Raw genomic sequence first — 24,478 nt, 5'->3', positions numbered from 1 at the left:
GAAGAAACACACTAAGCCTCCTACATGTGTATGCAGAGAAGACAGCAAAGACCACCTGCTCCCAAGTGTTCTCTGGGACATCTTGTTCTAGTTTGACAAAATAACACACACACACACACACACACACACACACACACACACACACACACACATTAAATGTATTGTTCTTATAAACCTATGCCTGAAATTTTGGTTGACTGAGGTCAAAACAGTGTTTTGCCATTAATTACCTGGACTGGAATATTTTTCTTAGCTTCAAAGTTACATTTTATTCTGATGACAAATTCAAGGGGTAAACATGTTCAGGGGATGGGGTTGGACACAGTTCCCTCCTGGGGAAGTGCCTTTCAGAGGTGGGAGGTTGCACCACTAGGCATAAACTGAGGAATTGATTAGTTCTTGTTGGGAGCCCTGGACTAAGTGCTACTGCCATTGGTGACGTCAGTCCACATGGGATGCTGGTAATTCTGCCCATTTGTTTGGCTGTAGATGTTAATGAGTGTCTGGATCCAACCACGTGCATCAGTGGAAACTGTGTCAACACTCCAGGCAGTTACACGTGTGACTGTCCTCCCGATTTTGAGCTGAATCCAACTCGAGTCGGCTGTGTCGGTAAGCTCCTTAAGACTTTTCCCAGACACCTACTGTTTATAGTTTTAAAACCATCACTGACTATTCCATTTCTTATGTTTTCAAAAGTAATAGCATAAAAATGTAAATATTTCTCAAACACACTGTATACTTTGAGGTTTCTTTTCTGAAGGAAAATGACCAATATATATTCTTGGGCACTTCCAGTTTCTTAAGAAAAGTTAAATATTCCTCCCTCCAATAGGAAGATTTTGCCTGACATGGTTTTTATTTGTGTATGATAGATACTCGATCTGGAAACTGCTATCTGGATATCCGACCCCGGGGAGACAATGGAGATACAGCCTGCAGCAATGAAATCGGAGTTGGTGTTTCTAAGGCTTCCTGCTGTTGTTCCCTGGGTAAAGCTTGGGGAACCCCTTGTGAGCTGTGCCCTCCTGTGAACACATGTAAGTGGACAACCTCCATCTTACTCAACTACTACTACATATATCTATGTCTCCATCTCAATCCACTTCTCTCTAGACCCATAAAGGAGAAGCCACTAGTGTCTTCATGTTTAGGATAGAAAAGGCAAATTAATCCCATCAGTCCAGTATGTGTAAGTTCAAAAAGTTCTCTCTTTGGCTTGCCCTAAAAGCTTACATAGGGCAGGAAGTGTCTCCTATCTAGTAAGAAGTTAAAATTACTTTAATATTTCCAGGGCTAGGTTTTCAAATATATGTGAAGGGAAGCTTCAGAATTCAACTTGAAGGATATAAAAAATACAACTCCTTTAAAGGGGTTGTATACTTTGTCTTGTACACTTTGATTTAAACCAGGTGTGGCCAGTCTGGCCGAAGTCAGTGCCTGCTGCTTATAAGACATATTGGGATAAATGTTGATTCATTTCTTAAAAGAGTAGTCATTTATAACTTCTCAAAATATTCATCAAATAAGTTGAGAGTAGAAAGCAGATTCTGCCCTCTGGGAGTGCCCATCCATTAGGTGGAATGGGACACAAATGTAGGATCTCTAATTCAGCACCAGCCCCTACCATGGAAGAAGAAGAGTGGGCACAGAGTCACCTTTGACCGAAAATACACACTAGGGTCAAGTTAGGACTCTTTGAGTGGTGGCTGTGTGACCTTGGCCAGACTAGTGTCTTAGAATACCTCACCCAGCACAGTCTGGCAGGCACCACCTTCTCTTTCCTCTTCAGAGAAAGAGGGCTTAGTTCCAGATAGAAATGGGTGCTGACCACTTTGTGAGCTTTTGAGTATGCATTGAAGAAGAATATGACATAAGTGAGGAGAGACACCCCAAGGAGGAGCAGAAGAAAGGTAACGAAGAAGACACCCAATGCCATTGATATCAAAAGAAGCAAACCCAGAGTAGGATTTGGAAATATGAAATTCAGCTTTATAGAATAATAATTAGCAAAAGGCCAGCAGCTCAAATTAAAATAGGAATTAGAACATATCTGAATGCATGTGGTTTTATAAAGCCAGGGCAAGGGCCAGGCACAGGAAGACTTTGATAATTATAGAAGAACAAGTCTTGTGTTCTTTAGGATGATACTGTGGGCTGGGTCACTTTATTCACATTCTGAGGCAAGACACTGGAAGAAATAGTTTATGTAAATCTTTCTGGCTTGATGGAGAAGTTATAAGATGCTGGGAAAATAGATTTGGAAGGAAATCAAGATTTTAGCATCGTATGTGTGACACAGAGGAGTAAGAAAAAATACCTAGACACTAAGAATGGCAGCAAGTTGAATACAAGAACAAAGAATCTGCTACACTCTGTTTGGGAAGGGTTTTGGATGGTCATTATTAGGGGAGATGGGGACACCCAGGAAAGCATGCTAAGTACGACTAAAATGGAGTGGGGCTGACAGGAAACAAAAATGGGCAGGAACTTCTTCTTAAAAGGCAATGAAGGGTAATAGAGAATAAAATATCTCACAAAAATATATGACCAGAGTGACTGTGGGTTTTCAAGATCGGTATGTTTGTGGAATGGCCCACACATGCTAAGATAATGTTCGCTTGCTTTAAATGAATAAATAAGATTCTGGAAGGTTAACATTTTCAGTCAGACATGTCAGCGTTTCTCCTAGAGATGTTATTTTAGAAGTTCTAGATTCAGAGGAACTCACGTGGAACTTTTTCTTTCAATAGCTGAGTATAAAATTCTTTGCCCTGGAGGAGAAGGTTTTCGTCCAAATCCCATCACTGTTATATTGGAAGGTAAGGCTTTCTCCTTTGTCTTGACTTGTATGACTTTTGGATTGCCCTTGGTTTCATTCAAGTTCTGAAGGTATGCATTGTTTTCATTCTTAACAGACATCGACGAGTGCCAGGAGCTCCCAGGGCTGTGCCAAGGGGGAAAGTGCATCAACACTTTTGGCAGCTTCCAGTGCCGCTGTCCAACTGGTTACTACCTGAATGAAGAAACTCGAGTGTGTGACGGTAAATGGCTGCATGCAAGACATGTCACCTCAAATACTGAGGACTGAGCCCCCTCCCACCAGAATACAGTTACTGAGCTCAGCAGCATGGCTTCATAGGCCAAACAAGTTAAACCATGTTCTTCAGAAAAATCTATTTTCAATAGACTAGCCTGCATCCTATCTCCGTGTTCAGGGTACTTCTAGGCTTTTCTCTTGTCCTTAGCCACTTGTCACCTGCACAAGTATGTTCGGATGAGCATCCCCGAGAGCCTCCCTTGTCTTCATGATGCAGTCAATGACTTCATTCGCCTTTTTAAAGGTGGAGAATTTTAACCATGTTTCAATTTGAGAACAATTAGCCCAAGGACTGTGGTAGGGGATGAGGAGTGAGGAGACCCCATCTGCATCCAGGATTCACAGGACCAGTTAGGGAAGAGACCTCTTCCATAAGAATTATTTGAACATCGTGGTGCTCAGACTCACGGTTAACAAATATTCCTGTGATCCACCTTGTTGCCAGTTGCTGATGGCTTCAGTCTAGATGATGAACACACGAAATCTGTTATTCTCTTTCCGAGGTATATTTGACAGCTATGATTTTGCCCTGTTTCCATCTCTCAGTGCTTTGGGGAACATCGAGGGCTGATTTATTAAGGGCTCATATCAGAAGGCGTGAGGTCCTTTGTAAACCTTCTTTACTGAAAATTTGACCTAAAGAAGAGATGCCCACAGGCTGAGGACCTGCTGTTCACACCTGGGTTTCAAGTCCCCCGGATAGAAGCTTTGCTGTCAACATTCACACTGACACTGAACGTCCGCCTGTTCCAGAGCTCTGCTTTCCTGTCACGTAACACTTTCTCTTTCGGATTATAGATGTGAATGAATGTGAGACTCCTGGAATCTGTGGTCCGGGGACATGTTACAACACCGTTGGCAACTATACCTGCATTTGTCCTCCAGACTACATGCAAGTGAATGGGGGAAATAATTGCATGGGTGAGTCCAAGTGCTTCTCAAGCATGTGGGCTTGGCGCTCGTCTGCAAAGGCCAAGTCAATCAACTGGTGTTTGCTGTTGTTCTGCCCATCAGAGAGCTGGCCTCCTTTGAACTGTTGTAATAAGATACACCCTGCCTCCAACATGCTCCTTGTAACCCATACGTTTGGCATTTTCACTGCTATGTGTGTGTGGCAGGGGGCGGTTGAGGGTTTTCTTTAAAATGTGAGGTTGGAAGATGCCAAACAGTTTAATAGTACTCCGTTCGTTTGACTTATAGGTGTGTCTTTATACAATTATATTGCAGCACTGACCTACAGCATTAAAACATCCTGAATCGGAAATAAGAGACTCCCTGCCAAATAGCAGTGGAGGATTGTTATGAGCAGAGCGGGTGGAGGGCCGTGTAAAGTTTGCTAATGCTGCATTACGTAATGACCTCATTCTGTGGCCCAGAGCAGCGGGGAGTGCATTTCTCCAAGTGCCTCGCTTGTATGGCACTTGTGGTGGTGTGGGTCGCTGAGAAGTTGAGTGCATGAGTTTTCTACTCTTATCACAGCGGGATTACCACACATCCTTGCCTTCTGAGTCTCCTGTGGTGCTCTGCTGAGCTGTGGACATCCCGTGGGATCACCCGGTCTTTTTTTTTTTTTTTTTTACTCTCCTTTCTTCTAGACATGAGAAGAAGTCTATGCTACAGAAACTATTACGCTGACAACCAGACCTGCGACGGAGAACTCCTGTTCAACATGACCAAGAAAATGTGCTGCTGCTCCTACAACATCGGCAGAGCCTGGAACAAGCCCTGTGAACAGTGTCCCATCCCAAGCACAGGTGACAGCTGGCTTCCACCTACCGTGGTAGATAAATCAGCTAGAAATTGCTAGAGAAAAACCAGTCCTAGTAAAAGGAGAAAAGGTGTGTTCTTTATTTTCAGAGGGAAAACTTGACCTACCAAGAGGAGCGTTTACCTTTCAGTTGCCTTCGGTCCTTCCTGACAGAAAACCAAGTGACAGAGTATACTTCCTAGTTTATATCCAAACTTATAACCAGACCAGTAAATTCAACATGTCACAAAAATGTAAACACTGCTAGCATTACTTCAGAGTTCCCAGCACATAATTAAAACACTGGGAACATCAGGAAAATGAATATGATAAATAGATGAACATTTATTTTTTAATTTAAATCTAACCTTGGGCCAGGGAGAAGGCTCTGTATTTAAAATCACTTGCCACACAGGTAGGAAGATCTGAGGGGGGCATGTTGAAAATCCACATGAAAGCTAGACACAGCAACCAGGATGGAGGACAGGGAAACCTGTCTCTCCCTCGTTGTCAGCTGGGCTGCCATTTTTTCTTCAGTGTCTGTGTTACACGCAGTGCTACATCTGCAGTGTTTTCAGATGGATACATTTTCAGAAATGTTTTGCTCATTTTTTTTTTTCTCTCTGTGAATTCTTGCTCATCCCTGACCTCCATGCCCTCTTTGTTTAACTCTTGCAGATGAATTTGCTACCCTCTGTGGAAGCCAGAGGCCAGGCTTTGTGATTGACATTTACACAGGTTTACCCGTGGGTGAGTCATAGCCTGTGTCCTTGGGGGGGGGGAGGGGAGGCTCTGTTTCTGTCTCCGTGTTAAAAGTGGGGTGCATACACACCATTGTTTCCCTAGGTTTGCTTTTTCCTTTTCTGAGACTGAAAGAATGTTAAATGAGGCCTCAAGCTGTTTTCAAGTAGTAAGTCTTCATTTGAAATAGTGTGAAGCCCTTTGCAGCGCCACCTAATGGACAGATGTCTTTACTGCTCATGATTAAGGGGGCCTGGGAAACTTTTCAAAAAGTAACCATCAAGCTTAGGGAATCCGGCCCTAGGTGTCCACAAAGAGAGGACAGAGCCAGCTGACATTGTATTTGACTTTAATTACCCGATTTTTAAGTGTAACATGAATTTTCAGTTCTTTTATGAGGATTGGTTACACAGAGCCCCCTTGCTTAACAGTTCTGTCTCTCTTGGCCTGTCTTTGGGTCCCTTGCTTAGAGAATTTCATGGATATAAAAGTCTTTTCAGTATGAGGTCTCATGTGGGAGCTGAAGCAGACCCTGTAGTGGAATAGTAGTTTGTATTAGACTCAGAAGTGCCATGGATTGAGAAGTGTTGCACAAAGGTTAGCCAGCACAGACAGTGCCCTTGTGGTTTAGAAGCAAATACCACCAAAGTCAGTGGAAGCTGATGCAGTCTCAAAGTGTCCCCCTCGTGATGTGATTTATAGCCATCCTTAGATGCCCCCTAAGCCTCTGCAACTGCATCTGGTAGCAGACACCACGGCTTGCTTTGTCTTGCCTTATTCCTAGTAAGTAAAACTGAGATCCACATCAGGCTTTCCAGTGACCTTGTTTAAGCAAACAAGGGCCTGGTCCAGCAATCAGCAGGCTTTCTCAGTGCCAAATCCATATGGCTCCACAGGCCAGTCAACATCCAAAGAAACTTCATGGTCTGGAAAGAAAAACTGCTAAACGACATTGGCATGGAACACCTGGCCTTAGCTGCTCTGTTTTTCTCCTTCCCAAACATCTTTTCATCTGTCTAGAATCTGTGATTGGGAGTTAAGTGGCCTCTAATGGTAATAAGTCTCCATGGGCAGTCCAGGCATGTAACCCAGCAAGGCCTGGCCCCCACAGTTGGCAATCAGCAAAGACTTGAAATGGCATTAGCACCATCCACTAGCAGACCTGGGAAGACCTCCAGCCATCCTCTCCAACTTCCTTACTTTCCAATGGAGGAGACAGAGGCCCAGAAAAGGGAAGGGACTCACCCAAGGCCACCTAGCTAATCAGTACCAGAGCTGGGACCAGAACCCAGCCCTGACTCACAATTTTCTTGGCTTCTAGCTCTGGGCAACTAGAAACATGGTATTTAGCAATGTACTTTGTGTTACCAAATTCTGCCATGACAAAATAAAACCTTATTCTATTTGAGCTTATAGCCTCCTTCTGAAATGTTTTAGAACTGCTGGCATGTAGAGCCTATTCCTGTGCATCTAAAACCATACAGCATGTTTACTAATCTCACCCTAAAGTACAAACTTCTCCAAGTGGAAATAAAATCCAGACAGGAAAAGAAAAAGAAAGCGCTTAATAATATCCCTTTGTTGTTGTGTGCCTGATCATGACTGGCGATTTGACTTGGTCTGTTTTTTGCTAAGCTGGGCAGTAACACATCATTTCTACTTAGAGCTAACAAATGTGTGTGGCCCTATTTCCTGGTTTAATCGATACACTAAAAGAGTGGGTTCTAAACGGATTTTCGTTTGCAGATAAAATGTAGTTGCGATGTTACCTCATGTGGCTATTTAACATTGGTACCAAAAGTCAAGATTACCTGTATTCAAAATAGAGATGTTTTGAAATTATACCCTTGGAGATTTTTTTAAATTAGTTTTTTTTTAGGTTAACATGTAAAACCATGGGCTTTATCCTAACATTGTCCATACACAAGTATGGTTGTGCTGCTTGCCCACTCCTCTCCCTTACACCCCACCTCTGCTGCCCCTTGGGCAGTTCCTTTCCTCCCTCCAGTCAGCCTCACCCCTGCTTTCTTGCTATGTGTATTCCATTACCCTACTTCCCGCCTCCCTTGAGAACTTTCTCTCCCATGATCCCCTTTCTAGTTTCACAGCCTGTATCTCCCCTGGAGAAACTAAGCTGTGTTTTCCATTAAGGAGGTCAGTTTCCTTTCAAACAAAATCAAACTCTTGGAAATGGGCCTTGGACAGACAGGTTCTTTTCAGGGTGTGCTCTTCTAAAGTTTCTGCTGTTCTTATAAACTCTACCTTAGCCCACAGCTGTCCCCTTACATCTCAGGCAAGGAAATATCCTGCAGAGCCTCATGATTAGAAGAAAACAAGTGCTCCTATAGAAAGGCAGAAGCCTCAGGACTAGACACTTGTGAGTGAAGCCCGTGCTGTACATGCCTGCCCCATGGTCATGGTCTGTCGAACTCTGACAAGCAGGTAGAGAGGCCATCCAGGAGAGCTAGACAAGCCCAACCGTCTGGCTCTAGGAAACACAGTCCATCCCAAGAGCCCTTCCTCTGAGCAGACCACATCTTCAGTCAGCTTCTCCTCATCTGGTGTACATGTTGCTCTGCAGATTCAAAAGTAGTCCCTACCTTACAAATTAGATGTTTTGCAACAAAACTCAACCCATAAGATATGGACTCCTCATAGACACACGTGGGCCTATCTTTCTAACCCTATCTCAGCCTGCACGGGATCATGGACCACACTGCAGCTCATAAGGGGCTTCTCTGTTTCTAGATATCGATGAATGCCGGGAGATCCCTGGGGTCTGTGAAAATGGAGTGTGCATCAACATGGTTGGCAGCTTCAGGTGTGAGTGTCCAGTGGGATTCTTCTACAATGACAAGTTACTGGTTTGTGAAGGTAAGTGTGACTGTGTCCCATCTACTAATGAAGCAACTAGCAAGATGCTTAACACCCATGCCAAATTCTACCAGAGTTCTACAACCCTGGAACCTCAGCTCAAGAGTTAGAACAGAAAAAAAATTTAAAAAGTCTACTAGAGTTGACAAAAATATCATTTGAAAAATTAACTAATTAAGAAAAGCATGTGGTAGAGCCCCACATGAGGTTTTATTTTTCTTTTCATTGACAGCCAGTGGGAAAACCAGGCTGTTCATTCTAGGAACTTTTCTCCAATGCAAGATGTATCAGATTCCCAGCTGATAGGAAGACCTTTGAGTTTCTGGGTATATCAAATAGAGTGCTTTTGCTTCACTCTCTTCAAAACAAGCACAAGAGAACAGTCATCTTTAACTAAATGTCAAAGTCAGTGTTCTCTTCCAAACAGAGATTCTGCTTCTCCCCAATGGAAACAATGGGAAAACCAATATTCCAAAGGCACAAGAGAATTCTGATTTGACATGGAAAACGTTGGCTTGCGTGCGCACGGCCTTCCATTTGCCTCCCGTTGCTGTGTGTGCAGCCAGAGCGTCCCAGTGTTCGCTGTAACACTTCATACTTTTCCTCCATGGGGAAGATAGCATTCTTTTACATTTTAGCGGAAGAGACATTGCTGCACACTAAATATGGCATGTTCTCTAGAACAACTGGAGTCAGTTTCTGCTTGATGCTTGAGCAGTGGGCCTCTAGCCAAACCTTACACGTTATAGAAAGGGCTTTCACCCCTTGGAACGTGGGTTGTGGCACACATGTCAACATTTTGACATTAACAACCCTTTTTCTCCAAATTAGGGACCGTTTACAATTCACATGGAGAGCTATGTTCCATTAGTAACCACGTACTTGTTGGGCTCCCTTGCCAGCTTTCAACCACTGTGGCCAACTGGGCACGCATCACTTGCCCTGCTTGTTGTGTGGGTTGTGGGCAGGGGTGATAGCCAGTCCAAGACTTTTTAAAGAGATAGCCAGTTCAGGCCACAGCCCAGCTGTGGGGTTTCCAGGAACCATCAAGAATTGGTTCTTGCAGAGAAGGCACTGATTTAGGAAGAGCAGGGAACAGTAGATCTTATCATGCTAGAGGTGGCTGTCCTCTTTCCTTTCTGGTACATGTCTCAGGATGCCTGCTACTTTTTTTTTCCTCGTATTTTCTCTTCTCTCCATTTGTCAGCCCCTTGGATACTTACCCAGATACCCCTTTGTTACTTATATTTGCCAAAAGTGCTGCCCTTGGCCAGGGCACATACGCAAGGCCACCCATGAGTACAAAGTCAACCCAGAACTTGTGACATAAAAGGAGGGAAAGCCTGCTGGGCCAGGGCAAGGTGCCCTGCTGTCAGGGAAGACCCAGCATGCTCTGCCCACTCTATCTGCTTATAAAGGTGTCAAGAAACAGTCACATTCAGAGAACATTAAGAAGATTAAGTGCTCTGATTTTTGGTTTCCATTTCACAAGTTAGTAGTCTTTGAGGTGAGTGTTTAAATACACTCAGCTGCTTCCCAACACATTTTTAGCTGTCAACATAAATCAGAAAATGAAGGTTGACTTCATGCATGTCTCAGCTATCCTGAAATTGGAGTAGATTCCAGGAATGTTTTGGGGGATTTCCATATTTATTCTTTCCACAAGGAAGTGCATGAGCAGATGTTAGCTTCTCATGTCACTGAAGTACCTGCCTGTCACACCGCTTGGCTTCTGATTTGGCATGGTTGAGTCTGTTTCTTTACAATTTACAAGCAGGGCAAAACTAGTGGGTGAGGCGACACTGTGTCCATGAGGACACGGGCATGTGCATGGGCCTGCTGCACAGAGAGGTGCAGTCCACGCCACCTCAGACAGACACTCTCAGTCCTGGAAGCTCCGCCAGCCACATTCGAGTTTTCCCACTGTACAATCACAGACCTGATGTGTTTCTGTTGTGGCTTTTCCTAGGGAAGTCTGAACAAATATCTCTTCACTCCCGGTAGGGCACTAACAGCAGATCAAAGAAGCAGTTCTTCCATAGACTGAGTTATATACAGAAGCATGGATGGCCATAGGCAGCTATATCACCAAAAGCCTGCCCTACCCCAACATGGCGGACAGTTCATGAAAGCTGCTTCCTGAACAACTTGCGGGCAGCTTGGCTAGCCGTCAGCCAGAGTCTCCTCTTCCCAGTCACTGTTTATGCCTTTCTACCTTGGGACTTCCTGAGTCTTCGAGGCTCTTTTCCCTTCCTGAGCCTTATGTGTCTTATCCCCTCGGGAATAGGATCCACCGTTGGTGTTGTACTTCCTGCTGATGGAACAAATTTATAGTGACAAATATGTCTGCTATGACTTTATAGTGATGTATATCTACTATGATTGTATCATAGTTTTTCCTGCCCTAAAGCTTCTCTGGAAGCTTCCCTTCCCCCCATCCCCATCTCCAATCTAAGCCCTGGAGACCACGAATCTCTTTAGTGGTCCCATAGTTTTGCCTGTTTCAGAAATTCAAATATTGAAATCAGAATATTATAGAGCCTTTTCAGGTAGCTTCTCTCCCTTGTTAATCCATGCGTGGGTTTCCCTCATGTCTTCCTATAGCCAGCCAGCTCACTAGAATACTGACTAATATTCTACCATCTTAATATACCACCGTGTCTTTATAATACATTCACCTGCTGAAGGTTTTCTTGGCTTCTTTCAAGGTCTTGCCATTATGAATGAATCTGCTATAGATATCCATTGCTGTCTTTTCAAAAGATTGGGCCATTGTAAGAAAATGTATATCACCAACTCAACACCAAACTCTATTCTCCCTTGAAATAAACTCTCTTCTGCTTACAGATATCGATGAGTGTCAGAATGGCCCTGTGTGCCAGCGCAATGCAGAATGCATCAACACTGCAGGCAGCTACCGCTGTGACTGTAAGCCCGGCTACCGCCTCACCTCCACGGGTCAATGCAACGGTATGTAGCACCCACTCAGAGGCCATTACTGTCACCGTCCTGTTATCTGCACTTCTTTAGAGATTCTAAGGCTAAGGAATAGAGGTGAAGATGTGGGTTGATAAACTCAAAGTCCCTAGGGAAAATTGTTAAAATAGCTAATCACTTAGCTTTTTGCCTTCCTTATAAATGAAATATTTGCAAAGCAAAAAGTGCTCATTTATACAAATGATTCCTTATATCCCTACCCTACCCAGAAATACCCACTACCCTCATACACAAGCCCACAGTCCTCTAATCAGTGTTCATGATGATGATGATGATGACGATGATGATGATGATGATGATTAACTTCTATAACATTTCCCATAGGCAGGGAAGGTTTTCATCATATCTTCTACTTGTGCCTTTACTCCCTTGAGTTTGAGCAAATCTTCCTGCATAAATAAATGTAAAACATGCCCCACACACACCACCACCACCACCACACCACACACCCTTATCTTCCCAAACATCTTACTGATGAAAATCACTCCCTGAAGACACCAAATTAGCAAATCTTGACAGTCTCATTACCCCTGCAGTACCTACAGTAAGCAGAGGTTAGGAATGTCAGCTGTCCACTTTGTCAGGATGTAGTATAAATAAGAAGAGAGTGTTGTCCACTAACATTGGCCATACATTTGGTCAACATCTGAGGGTTTCTATAGCTAGTGGCATGAAAGTTCAGTCCCTTGTGTTAGAGCTCAGAGACAAACTAATACTTCAGACGGATCCTCATGTACACTTCAGTACAGTTACATTGTACTCTTGGGAGTATGTCGTCCTGCTCAGGGCTCACTTCCAAGTGAGTTTCCTGGGTTTTTGTGCATTTGTGAATGAGACAACACGAGAGGAACCATGCTCTGGTTTTCCTTGGCTCTCTTGGCCAATTGTGATTAAGTGGTAGGAAATGTGCCACTCTCTGCAGGATATTTTCCATTGTTTAATGAAACCTTGATAGGAAGAGGGTGTAAGAACAGAACAAAAAAAATCACTTTGCCAACCAGGATTTCTTTTGTTGAGTTAAAGGGAGCATGTGTAAGTATTTAGCATTCCATCAACGGAGCTGAGATTATCCCAAAAGTAGAGATACAGAACAGGAAAACTGAGTCCCTGGCTGATATGAAGCACAATCCCTCAGTGACATTGGGCTCTAACTCCACTTCCCTGCATTTTATTTTCAAGTTATATTTTTTTTGGAGCTGGGCAAAAGGTGGCCAGTTAAAATAAAGACTGGCTGGTCACACTGAGTGTGCCATTGTAGACCATTTACCCTGGCCATTAAGTTGGGCCATTTATAGATCAACTAAAAGCAGTCGGCTACAGCCTACTACAACACACACCCTTTCATATTTTCTTGTAGGATGTTAACCTAAACTGCCTCTGGTACTATCAGGGAAAACCTGTGTGAGCAGTTTATGTGGCCTACAATTCAACTCCCCCTCACTTATTGAGGCCCTTGAATCTTGTAACTACTATTCAGCTTTGAGGCTTGAAGATTTTTATCCTACAAATTACTTCATTCCCATCTCACTTTAGTTGCTGATTTTTGAGACAGGATCTTATGATTTTGCTCAGGCTGGCTCAAGTTCACACTTCCTGTGTCCTACCTCCAGAGCTCGGAGGTTACAGTTGTTGGCTACCATGCCAGGCTGCCATCCTACCTTAAAACTATTTTAAACCATTTTAAAGCACTGTCTTATCCTGGTAGTTTTCAGACAGAATGCAAAGCATTCCTCTCTGCCTGTATTTAAAACAAAAATATCATCCTATGAGATTTGAATTTGAATTCATACATCCGTTGTTTAAAACTCCAAATCACAGTGGTCCTAGATCCACATTGCTGTTTGGGGTGGTGTTCAAGATGCTAGTCTGACCTCAGTAGCAAATCCTACCCCTGTAGAAAGTCCTTTTCCAGCTACATCACCAGCCACTGTCTTATGATCTCTACTCTTTCTGTTAGGGATCCTGCCCCTATTCCAAACCTCCCAGGAAACCTCACACATGTCCTCCCAGGAAGTAAAAATCTGCCTCTTAGATAGATAGTGACTGACCTTTCTCAAGGGCAGCTCCCTTTTCTGATCATAAAAATAAAAATCCTTTTCTTTGCCCATCCATTCTTCATTTTAAATATTTTCTCAGATGAGAATAGTGATATTTGTTAACTGTTTTCTGTGTAGACTAGCCACAGTTTTGGGGTGGTGTAACTCTAATCCCTCCTACAATTGAGACTTCTAAACAGTGTCTCAATTGATGGGTTCTGCCTGGAGATAGATGGCCATGGTGTCTGCCACAGTTAGGCTGTGACGCTCTGAGGTAAGAGTTCGGTCGACCCAGAAGATAAGCAGCCTGAATTTCCAACTAAAACAGGTAGAATGGAAGCTGAAGGAGTGGGGAGGCAAAGGAATACATCTAACTATGAGCATCTGTCCAATTACGGCAGTGTCCCATTTCAACATAAGCATGATGTGTTTGACTTTACTGTAAATTTTCCAAAGAAGCCCCAAAGTGCCCAAGGTCTTTGGTACCAAAACCTAGAGATATCAATTACATGATGCTGTTTAGGCACTGTAGAAAGCACTTCTCCCCATTCTGAGTTTTACTTTCCTCTTTCAAAGATACCTTTGGTAGAGGGAGTTGTTTCCTTGGTTCACCTGGTACTAATGTTCTAAAAGTAAGAAATCTGGCCGATTTCAAAGTAAAAACTAGAAAAAACTTCCAGTGTCTGCTTCACAACCTCAGGTTCGAGTTAGGATTATCTCTAAGAGCAATGGCTGGAGATAATCTGTTTAGTCGTTTTGTGTTCTAAGTCTCCATCTAAGAAAACATGCAAATGTGCACAGTGCTCACCTAAGATGCTTCTGGTTTACAGATCGAAACGAGTGCCAGGAAATCCCGAACATATGCAGTCATGGGCAGTGCATCGACACTGTGGGAAGCTTCTACTGCCTTTGTCACACCGGCTTCAAAACAAACGTGGATCAGACCATGTGCTTGGGTGAGTACGTGGTCGGTGGTCCATAGGTGAGAGTGTGTGCGTCAGTTCATGGGTAAGTGCATGGCTTTGGGTAGTATTTATGTGGGCTCATTTGCCTGACCAGACTTCAGTCTTTGAATATATGGATACTTTTTGTGAGAAGGGTGTCCAGTTTGTACCAAATCTTCAAAGGAAAATTGGGGACAAGGATCATTTTCTTATGGGAAAAAGAGGAAGACAAACTCAGGCTTTCAAATCCTTTCTGCTTTTTGGTACTATTGGAGTGCTTCACAAACATCTAAAAGACCTTCTTTTCTGACTTAAGGTCATATTCATTAGGCCTCTGAGGGTCTTTAAGCTCATGAATCAAACACATCAGAAGAACTGCCTACAGAGCCCTGTTTAAAGCACTTGCCTTTGGCTGTAACTAGGACCACCCATGAATGATGTTTAACCTACTCCTCAATCATCCTGGCTCATCCCAGGGCGGCTTGCCCTTCCTCGCATCACTATAGGAATCTGCACCACGGTTTACCAGTCTCCCTCTCTTGGCGATGGATGAACATGACAGACTTGCTGTGCCTTCCTAATTCTCAGGTGGCTGGAGGAGTGACAGTGACTCGTTATTTGGATGTGATGCTCACTCCACATTCAAGGCACCGGGGAGCTAGTAATAACTTTTCCATCTGAATTACAATCATTATCTTCATGTCCCAAACTTGAAAGAGGCAGTCTTGACCCCCGACTATTACATAACGACCTCCCCTGGTGTCTCTTTCCATTCATCCTCTCGCCTTATCCTTGGCCCAGATGGCCTCCATCTTAGAACCAATGGTACCAGTGTTCTTTTTTCTACTCCCGCTTAAGATAGTATGTAAGAACGATGTTAGCTGCTTTGGTAAAGTGCAGAAATAGGTAAGTTGCCAGAATAAGCATCATAATGCACCAAAGTGAAAAGTCCTATACCAATAAATAAAAAGGCAAACGATGCCAGAACTTCTGAGCCAAGCCAGGTTGAGTGCCATCTTATCCTTTAGCTGAGTTCAGGATAGCTGAGTTATCACTGGAGGGAGAAAGGAGCCATGTCCAAGGTGGCAGCTTAACTGGGGAGGGGAGTTCTGTTGCGGATTGCAGAGCACAGCCTGGCAACTAACAACCTTGGGGTAACCTGAAGCATGAATCCTAAAAGCTGAAGTGTTCCAAAGCGTGGCAAAGAAAGGTCCAGATATACATCGGAGGTTTTCCATTTTCAAGTGAAAACATTTGAGCAAAGTGGCAAGGGTGGAGAGTTTGAGAAGCAAATAGAATAAAAGTCCAGTCCTTGTGTCCTCATTTCACCTCCTCTCTCACGCCATGGAGGAACTTCCAAGATGTAGGTTCTCACCTCAGCTTCTCCAGGCTGACACCATCAGGCAGAACATTCCAGCCTCCTGAGACAGAGCCTGTGCAGCCACGACTGCTCTTCAGCATCAGTGACCCCATAACCTTTCCTCTTTGGTCACCGTGTCTCCCTCTCTGGCCTTTCTTCCTCCTAGATATAAATGAGTGTGAGAGAGATGCCTGTGGGAATGGGACTTGCAGAAACACGATTGGCTCCTTCAACTGCCGCTGCAACCATGGCTTCATACTGTCTCACAACAATGACTGCATAGGTGAGTACGTGGGGGAAGGTCACCACGTCGCACATCTGTCTGTATCGTGGCCAGCGTGCAATCATCTGCCTAACAGTTGGTCACGTGACTATCAAATATAATGTGTTAATTAAAAGTCACCGTTAGTTACCTTTATTGATCTGTGTATCAGCAGCTATAATATCTGTACCTACTTTAAGTTAAATAAATTTCAAGATAAACGCTTTCGGTTAAAATATACAAAAGCAAGTCTTTGTAAATTTATGATTGTGGAGGAGTGTGCTAGCCTTGCTTAGATCCTTCTCTACACCCTCTCTTCAAATAAACAAGTTCCTAAGCGTATAACATCTTCCTTATAAGACATGGTAGGCATTTTCTCTAAGATGCAGATTCTAGATTAGCTTGATGTATGTACAATATAAAACCTGCATCCATATGACATGAAGCAGAAGGAAGAATGTTTGGGACGAGGAAGATACCATTGGGAGGGAAGGAAGGACCAGGTAGGATACTAGGAAAGTGAATGTGAGAGAGATGCAAGGGGGTGTGTGTGAACACCCATTATTTTAAACTAAAAAATAATGTAGAGAAGGGATCCTAAGAAATAATAATGAATCAAATACCATATAGAGTGAGAAGCTAATTTTAAATACTTTTATTTGCAATGCTATAGTACAACTTCATCTGAATTATGTATCCAGTAAATCAGTTTTATCTTTTAAAAATCAAATCTAAAATAAAGAGACCAGAAAGGTGGGGGTGGGGTGGGATTGAGGAAGCATGGAGATGATAGAGGGACATATCAGTAATGAAAGCAAACCAAGGTCTGGGGGGTGAACAGAGACCAGGGGAGCCAGGGGATAGAGCAGAAAATCTACACAAAACAAATGTTGTTTGAAAATTCCGTGATGAAACTTCATCCTGTGTATACTAATTAAATTTTTTAAATAAAAAATGCGAAAAGGCAAAAAATATACAAAGTCTAAGCAAAACTGCTACAAATTTATCATGCAAATTACCAGCTTTAATATGATAATGTAATCTTTTCATTATATTTGGATGGGTGCCTACAGCTGGGTCTGTGGCTGAAACTAGACCTTCATTGTAATTTCTTGTATTTGGCCAAGGCCACAAAGGCCACTGAAGATTAGAAAGATGGCAGGGAGTTTGACATTTTCTTTGGAACATAACAAGTGGGTTTTTTTTTTTTTTCAGATGTTGATGAATGTGCAACTGGAAACGGGAACCTTTGCAGAAATGGCCAGTGTGTCAATACAGTGGGGTCCTTTCAGTGCAGGTGCAATGAAGGCTACGAGGTGGCTCCCGACGGCAGGACCTGTGTGGGTGAGTGAGGAGCTCAGAAGGACCCTGGGAGCTTCAGAGGGCAGGCCAATCCTAAGGGGTCTGCTGTAACTCATACAAATTGGCTTAGGGTGTGTGTGTGTGTGTGTGTGTGTGTGTCACAAAAATAAATATAGAAGTCATGAATTCAAGAGGAGCGTTGGGGAACATGAGGAGGAGTTGGAGGGAGGACGGTGAAATGTCTGCAAATGCAGTGTACTTATGAAAGTCCTCAGATTTAAAGAGAAAGGAAGGAAAACAGTCCCTGAGAAAATGTCCCCAGAGGCCCAGCACAGAATCACAGTCTTTGTTTCAACCTCACTGTTATTTTTTTAAATGCATACAGATAGTCATTTTCCTTCATAGTTTAAAAATTAGGTTATACTCATAGAAAACATTTTAAGTGTTAAATATTAAGCTTGATAGCTCTTATTTATTATATTTTGCTCAAACTACCCCTCCAGAGGTTACTTCGCATAATCTTTTAAGTGCCTTTAAAGCCCTGTGGTGCGGTACACTTTTCTAGGAATACTCTATTTGTGGCAGGTAGAGTAAAATGTGGCTGCATTTTGTCCTTTGGGAAGCTTTTAAAGTAATGGCTTTGCTTTCCTCTTTGGAAGACGTGTGGCTTTTAATGAGCTCCGTGTGCTTCTTCGGTTTGATTCCGGTGCCTTTGATTGAGTTTGCACTGCTCGATGGTGATCATGCCAACAGGGACCTCTCTCTGGTTTCCTTTTCTCTGCAGATATCAATGAATGTGTTCTGGATCCTGGGAAGTGTGCACCTGGAACCTGTCAGAACTTGGATGGCTCCTACAGATGCATCTGCCCGCCTGGGTATAGTCTACAGAACGACAAATGTGAAGGTAAGGGCTGCTGGTGAGGATGAGATTGACTAGAATCTCTGGAATAAGACATTTTTGTGATGGCATTTTCAGTTTGGAATGCTTTGTTTGTTTGTTTGTGTTTGTTTGTTTTAAATTAACTCACAGAATGTGGCTTACGACCTCATAATCTGCCAAGACAGGAAAAGCCAATCCCTGTCCTGATCACTGGGAGCATTGGTTTTCTCTGTGCAGAGGCTCTTCTGATGGCCCTAGCTCTTCCCACTGCACTCTGACTCAGCACAGTGTTTGATCCACTGATAGTCTTCCTAACTACATGGTTTTAAATGGCCATTGTTGACAGCTAAAAACAGCTCCCACATCCATGGGCTCTTTAAGTGCCCACATTCAAGGCTGGTTATATAGCTTGCCTATGATGTCTTCAGCTATAGAGAGGTAGAAGTGTGTTGTGAAAGAATAAATTCTCAACAACTTTTATAGAGCACTGCATTCCTTTAATCTCAGCACAGATTCCTTTTCTATTGCTAAGTGAAGAACAGCCATTGCAAGGACTTCATAAATAATTAGGGTTGGTGGATTCCCAAGAAGTCACATACTTCACATTACCTTTAAACAGGTCTTCCATTCATCACAATGAACTGGAGTTTTCTCTATTTTTTAATACTGCCAATGAGAAATTTTATTATAAATCAAATTTATACCACATTCCAGAGGAGATATTTTAAGTAGAAACATTTTATCAAAATTAAATCTGAGGGGGTTGCTGAATGTTTTCTTGGTTTTTTTTTTTTTTTAATGTTTATTTTATGTGTAAGAGTGTTTGGCCTGCATGCATGTATGTATACCATGCACATGCCTGGTGCCCACAGAGGACAGAAAAGGTCATCAGATTTCCTATAATGTAGATGATTGTTCGTCATCATGTTGGGAGCTAGAGTTCAAACCAGAGTTGTCTTGGAAGAGTAGCCAGTGGTCTTAACTGTAGACTCATCTCTCAAGACACTCTTTTGGTTTTTTTTTTTTTTAACATTTCTTTATTTTATCTGTTCCTCTGTGTGTGTGTGCATGCATGCTCACATATGCCTGCACATATGTGAGTTGGGTATCAGGTACAACTCCTAGGAGTTAGTATTTTCCTTCCATCATGTGGGGCACAGGGATCAACTTCTGATCATGATGGCAAGGGTATTGACCTCTGAGGCATCTCACAAGCACTTGTTTGCTTTCCTTCATGACTGATTCAGTATACTTCAGGATTACTACAGAAGTTCCCCCACATAAATAGAATGAAAATACAAAGAAATAAAAATAACTCCACAGATGATCAATAAAATGTGCCAATTCTGTAATATCTGTACCTGTTATTAAGAACATGGCACCTACAGGCTAAATTTTAATAGAAGAAAAAGAAATGGGCCTGGGAGACGGCTCAGTTGGCACAAGTGTGTGGACCTGAGTTGAGATCTCTAGCGCCCACACCAACACCAGGAGAATTTGGTGGCCCTCCTATAATCCCAGCATTTGGGAGATCCTTGGAACAAGCTAGCAAGCTAGACTAGCCAAACCAGCATGCATTAAGTTCAACTGAGAGAACCTGTCTCAATAAATAAGATGAAAAATAATCTAGGAGGTCATCCAATGTTATCCACTGGCCTTGATACACACACATGCACACACATGCACACACTTTCTCATCTTTTGTTTTGTTTGTTTGTTTTTTTGTTTTTTTGAAACAGGGTCTCTCTGTGTAGTCCTAGCTGTCCTGGAACTCACTCTGTAGACCAGGCTGGCCTCGAACTCAGAAATCCGCCTGCCTCTGCCTCCCAAGTGCTGGGATTAAAGGCGTGTACCACCACCACCCCATGCACACACTTTCAAGCACACACACACACACACACACACACACACACACACACACACACTCGCATGCACACCATATGCACATACACTTGCAAATATATGTATTTAATAACAAAAGATCCATAATAACAATTAAAGCAACCTCTAAAAGGAAATATTTGAGCATTTTCACGTAAGTTAACATTTTTAAAGGAAAGGGGAGATGTAGTGGTGGAAGGTGTCTAAGAATGAAATAATTCAATGAAGAGAAGATAAACCCAAAAAAAATGACAACTAAAAGATACACTACAGGTTCACGGATGAGGAGGCTGATTTTGCATTGTGTGAAAAAATAACCACTTTGATTACTTGTTGCTAGGTTATCTGTTGCATGATAGTTACAATGTTAAGGCAGGATACTGAAGTTAGTTTTTTGACTTTCCCTTAGGTGGGAACAAAGTCATGAAAATGTTCTTTTTAGGCAGAACTACACACATGTGAAACAAAAGAGTTACATAACCCAAGAGATAGTATGTAATTTTTAAAAATTTTTTTAACTAAGACAGTACAGTCCAAATTTAAAACTATAAAGACATTTCTTCACTATAAATTTTAGCTGAAAGTCACAGGAAATGAGTGAGTTCATTACAGTCAAGTGGTTGTTTTTCACAAAAGTAGAACGATCATGTATTATTCCCTAAACAGATAATTTGGAAAGAGAAAGGGAATACTTAATTATACAGTCAGGCCAACATACACAAGCTGGGAGTCTCTAGGAAAAACCCTTATGACACAACATGTTGGTTAACCAAGCTACTCCGAATTCTCAATAGGTAGGTTCTTACCAGCAATATGATGGATTGATGTTCTGAAGAAAACAGGCCTTAAATCACATGTACCCAGTTCCTATTAGCTCTGTGTTGAAAGCGAAGCCCTGGTCTACACAAAAAAAATGAATTTTCGTATCTTCAGGAAAACTAACTTGTAGATCATAATCATCTTCTGGGATGGGATTGTGCTTAGTAATGTGGCCATTAATGTCTTTAAGGCGGCAGCAATAGAGTATCGGGAATTCTATCGCACAGGGTGCTGGGAAGGCTCCATCAGCCAGTGGAGGGAAATCACCTTTCCCTGAGCTCAGCACTGGACTCGGTTGTGCAATGGTGAGGTGGAGTGCTGGAGCTCCTGGCCTCTTTCCCAGCTCAGTGTGGTGTGGAGCTAATACAACTTCTCTGATTTGCCTGGCACCTTCACAAGTAAGGAGCTCATTTCTGTGACTGCCCTGCACCTCCACGTGTGAGAGGTTCATCATTATAACTCTTACAGATTCCGTTTTTACATCAAGACTTATTAAAAGTAACTTTTAAAACTTCACTTCAAACTTCCATCACAGGCAATCGCTTCCCTGTTGCAAAGGCACTGAAACAACTCTCATACTGAGCCTGTGTGTCTCAGTGTAGTGACTGATGCTGTCTTGGGGACATTCTGACTCTGATGTGTATAATTCTTTTAGATATTGATGAGTGTGTTGAAGAGCCAGAGATCTGTGCTTTGGGGACCTGCAGCAACACTGAGGGCAGCTTCAAATGTCTGTGTCCGGAAGGGTTCTCCCTGTCCTCCACTGGAAGAAGGTGCCAAGGTAAATGCCTCTGAAAGCTTTGGACTTGCATTATTCTGTGTTTATTTGTTATGGTCTTATGTTTAAACATGGCAAAGCTCTGAGTCTTTGTGAACGGGAAGATGTTTCATTCACCCACAGGTCTAATGATTACCATATGCCCGAAAGTTCATTTTTATTTCTGAGGTTAAAAACTCATCCATCAAGTTTCAGATGCTTATACAACTTTCTTGGCACTTACACCTCTATTCCTCCAACAAGCACAGATGCCGAAAGGCTCTTAGGAGAGGGGCACCCCCAAGAGTCACTGATACTGCAGAACCTGGAGGAGACCACCTGTAGGTTCCCACCTCAGAAGCTACAGCTTAAATGAATGTGGGTGCAAACTGATCATCTGCCCCCCACCCCCGCCATCTTTACCTTACATATCCTTTGGGGAAACAATAATACCTGTCAATGGTGAAAATATTCAAGGGCTTGCCAGGTTAACTTTAAAATAAAAGAAAAAAACTTTAAAAGACTTAGAAGGTAATCACAAAACAATGTTTGGATAAGCCCCAGAAACTTGTTTAGACATTCCCAAGCAATGCAATTGTTATTTGGCTATACTTATACAAATGAATTTAATGAATTACAGGGTAGAGAAGGCTGTAAATATTTAGTTTACAATTTCTGTCTGTGTCTATTTGTTGCTTTGTGCTTTTAGTTGTTTGTTTACTTTGTGTGTGTGATTTGCTTTATATTACCAAATAATAGGTATAGAATGTAATTTAAGATTCTAAAATATGGCCTTGGAATCTAGGCCTGCCAAGTTTTAGACCAGAGAATTCATTTATTGGTGTAGAAATCCAGTTTGCTCACCTAAACAACACCAATACCCACCCAAGCAACCTTATTGTGTGCATGACACAGTTCTGTTGTCTCTGAGGCGCCTGAGAACTCTTGTTACTATTATTCTGTCTGGTTATGGTTTTATTTTATCAGTAGATCGATGCAGAAGTATGAAGGGAAAGTTTGCAAATTCTCTGGTTGGTTTGATCTTGTAGGAGACTATCAGATGACCACAAGGGTTTCAGACTGAGGCATAGCTGGATTCAAGTAGCTCTTCTGCTTGTGTGCTCCAGGCCAGCCCCATAGAGCCTGACTTCATCTGTGTCTTTGGCTTGCTTGGCCTGTATTTGGAAAGAAAGCAGTGCGAAGCCAGGTGCGAATCTGCCCATGTGGCAAGCCAGAGGAAACTCGAAGGCTATTAATTCAATTTGCACAGGCCTGTCACAGGGCAGGCTGACATTGCAGGAAGAGGCAGCCCAGCTGTGAGAACCCTGCCACATCCTCAGCCAAGAGCTGAGGAATGCAAGCAGGGAAAGTGACTGTCATAGTTCCAGAGACCTTTCAGAGATCGGGAAGGGCTGTTTGCAGATGGACTGGCAAGCAGGCATCCTAGTGAAGTCTGGCTGAGGTGTACATGAGCACCAAGCTGTTTCACAGTGCAGGACGCTTTTGAGTAATAAGCTTACCTAGAGGAACAACATGACTGAAAGCAAATCTCCTATTGAGTGCAAGTTCTGCTGGAACCCGAAATTTTGAGACAGAGATTTTTCTTATAAGGTGTCAAATTGAATCAAATTTCTATTAGGCATAAAACAAAGAAGTTGCACAGTACTACGGATTTGGGGTTTTGAAGCACAAGACATCACTGGGACCTTATGCATTTGGGTCTCAGTCTGAATCCAAGATACTTATTTTCTTTTGGTATAGAGAGTGGTGTGGGGAAGAGTGAACATTGAACTGGATTGAGAATAAGGTCAGAAGTTTAGGGACAGCTGTAGGAATAAGTGGGAAAAAACTCTATGCAAAACAATGGATGGGACAAAGAACTTGAATAAAGCAAATGAAAATGACGTCCCCCAAAAAATGAGAATTAGTTAAGTCTTGGCATTTTCCACAGAGTAAATATTTGGGTGACCAACACTGTTATGGGAGTGTGTTTTCTGGACTGGAAAACTGATGGTAGAGAATGCAGAAATCAGAGGTAGTCAGAACCAGGAAGGAGGAAGAGTACAAAACGGATGTGGAAGCATGTCCTCAGATCTGCAGAGCTTAGCCACTGTATTATGAAGGAGACATGGTGCGTGGCTCTAGAAGTCAGGTTTGGAAAACACACACACACACACACATACGCACATGCACACGCACACGCACACGCACACTCCAGGCCCCTAGATGAGCTCACTTCTCAGAGTTACCCAATCTGCTCTATGAGGGCGAGAACAGTTGGCTTCCAAAATTATGTCAAGCAACACTGGAGCATTTTATAAGGAAGAGATCACCTCTTCTTTGGAGTTACCAGAGCAATAATGAATATAAAGAAATACACATATCCTTTGAAAGAAAGATTTATTCTGCTCACACCCGCCCATAGTCCTGCCTTCTGTTTCTTTTTATTTCCTCTTTCCCTTGCACTGAACAAACTTTGGTTGAAACTTAATTTGATGTAGCTGTTTACTCATGAGTGTAAAATCTACAGAAAGTCCCACTTGGAGTTTGTCCCCACAATTCCATGAATAGCTACCTCAGTAAATGCCCCTGGTGGCTCAGTTGACTAGTCCACACACTTACCACTTCTTCATATGCTGTGGTGTGGGGTTGTCTTTGGTTACAGAGTGTATAGGACACACAATGACAGTATGTCTTAGAACCTTAGTCTTCTTGATGAAAGTTGTACAAAACCCATGTAAGAGAAGCCATCATGCAGGGTCATCTTCGTGAATGATT

At 42.7% G+C, this 24,478-nt stretch overlaps 1 protein-coding gene across 1 annotated transcript in view; it reads left to right on the top strand.

Moving 5' to 3' along the window:
• Fbn1 (fibrillin 1) overlaps positions 1–24,478 on the top strand; it is a 199,026-nt gene that overhangs the window by 150,719 nt on the left and 23,829 nt on the right. The window contains exons 36-49 of the mRNA XM_034495906.2: positions 490–612; positions 876–1,040; positions 2,754–2,822; positions 2,919–3,044; positions 3,899–4,021; positions 4,696–4,854; positions 5,526–5,597; positions 8,337–8,462; positions 11,310–11,432; positions 14,326–14,451; positions 15,966–16,082; positions 17,277–17,405; positions 18,148–18,267; positions 21,599–21,724. Of these exons, the coding sequence (XP_034351797.1) occupies positions 490–612; positions 876–1,040; positions 2,754–2,822; positions 2,919–3,044; positions 3,899–4,021; positions 4,696–4,854; positions 5,526–5,597; positions 8,337–8,462; positions 11,310–11,432; positions 14,326–14,451; positions 15,966–16,082; positions 17,277–17,405; positions 18,148–18,267; positions 21,599–21,724 (1,704 nt within the window). The remainder of the gene's footprint in view (positions 1–489; positions 613–875; positions 1,041–2,753; positions 2,823–2,918; positions 3,045–3,898; positions 4,022–4,695; positions 4,855–5,525; positions 5,598–8,336; positions 8,463–11,309; positions 11,433–14,325; positions 14,452–15,965; positions 16,083–17,276; positions 17,406–18,147; positions 18,268–21,598; positions 21,725–24,478) is intronic.

The sequence above is a fragment of the Arvicanthis niloticus genome, chromosome 2, assembly GCF_011762505.2.
Source record: "Arvicanthis niloticus isolate mArvNil1 chromosome 2, mArvNil1.pat.X, whole genome shotgun sequence".
In the NCBI taxonomy this organism is placed as follows: domain Eukaryota; kingdom Metazoa; phylum Chordata; class Mammalia; order Rodentia; family Muridae; genus Arvicanthis; species Arvicanthis niloticus.
Note: the sequence above shows the minus strand (reverse complement) of the source record. Positions and strands in the feature narration are given on the sequence as shown.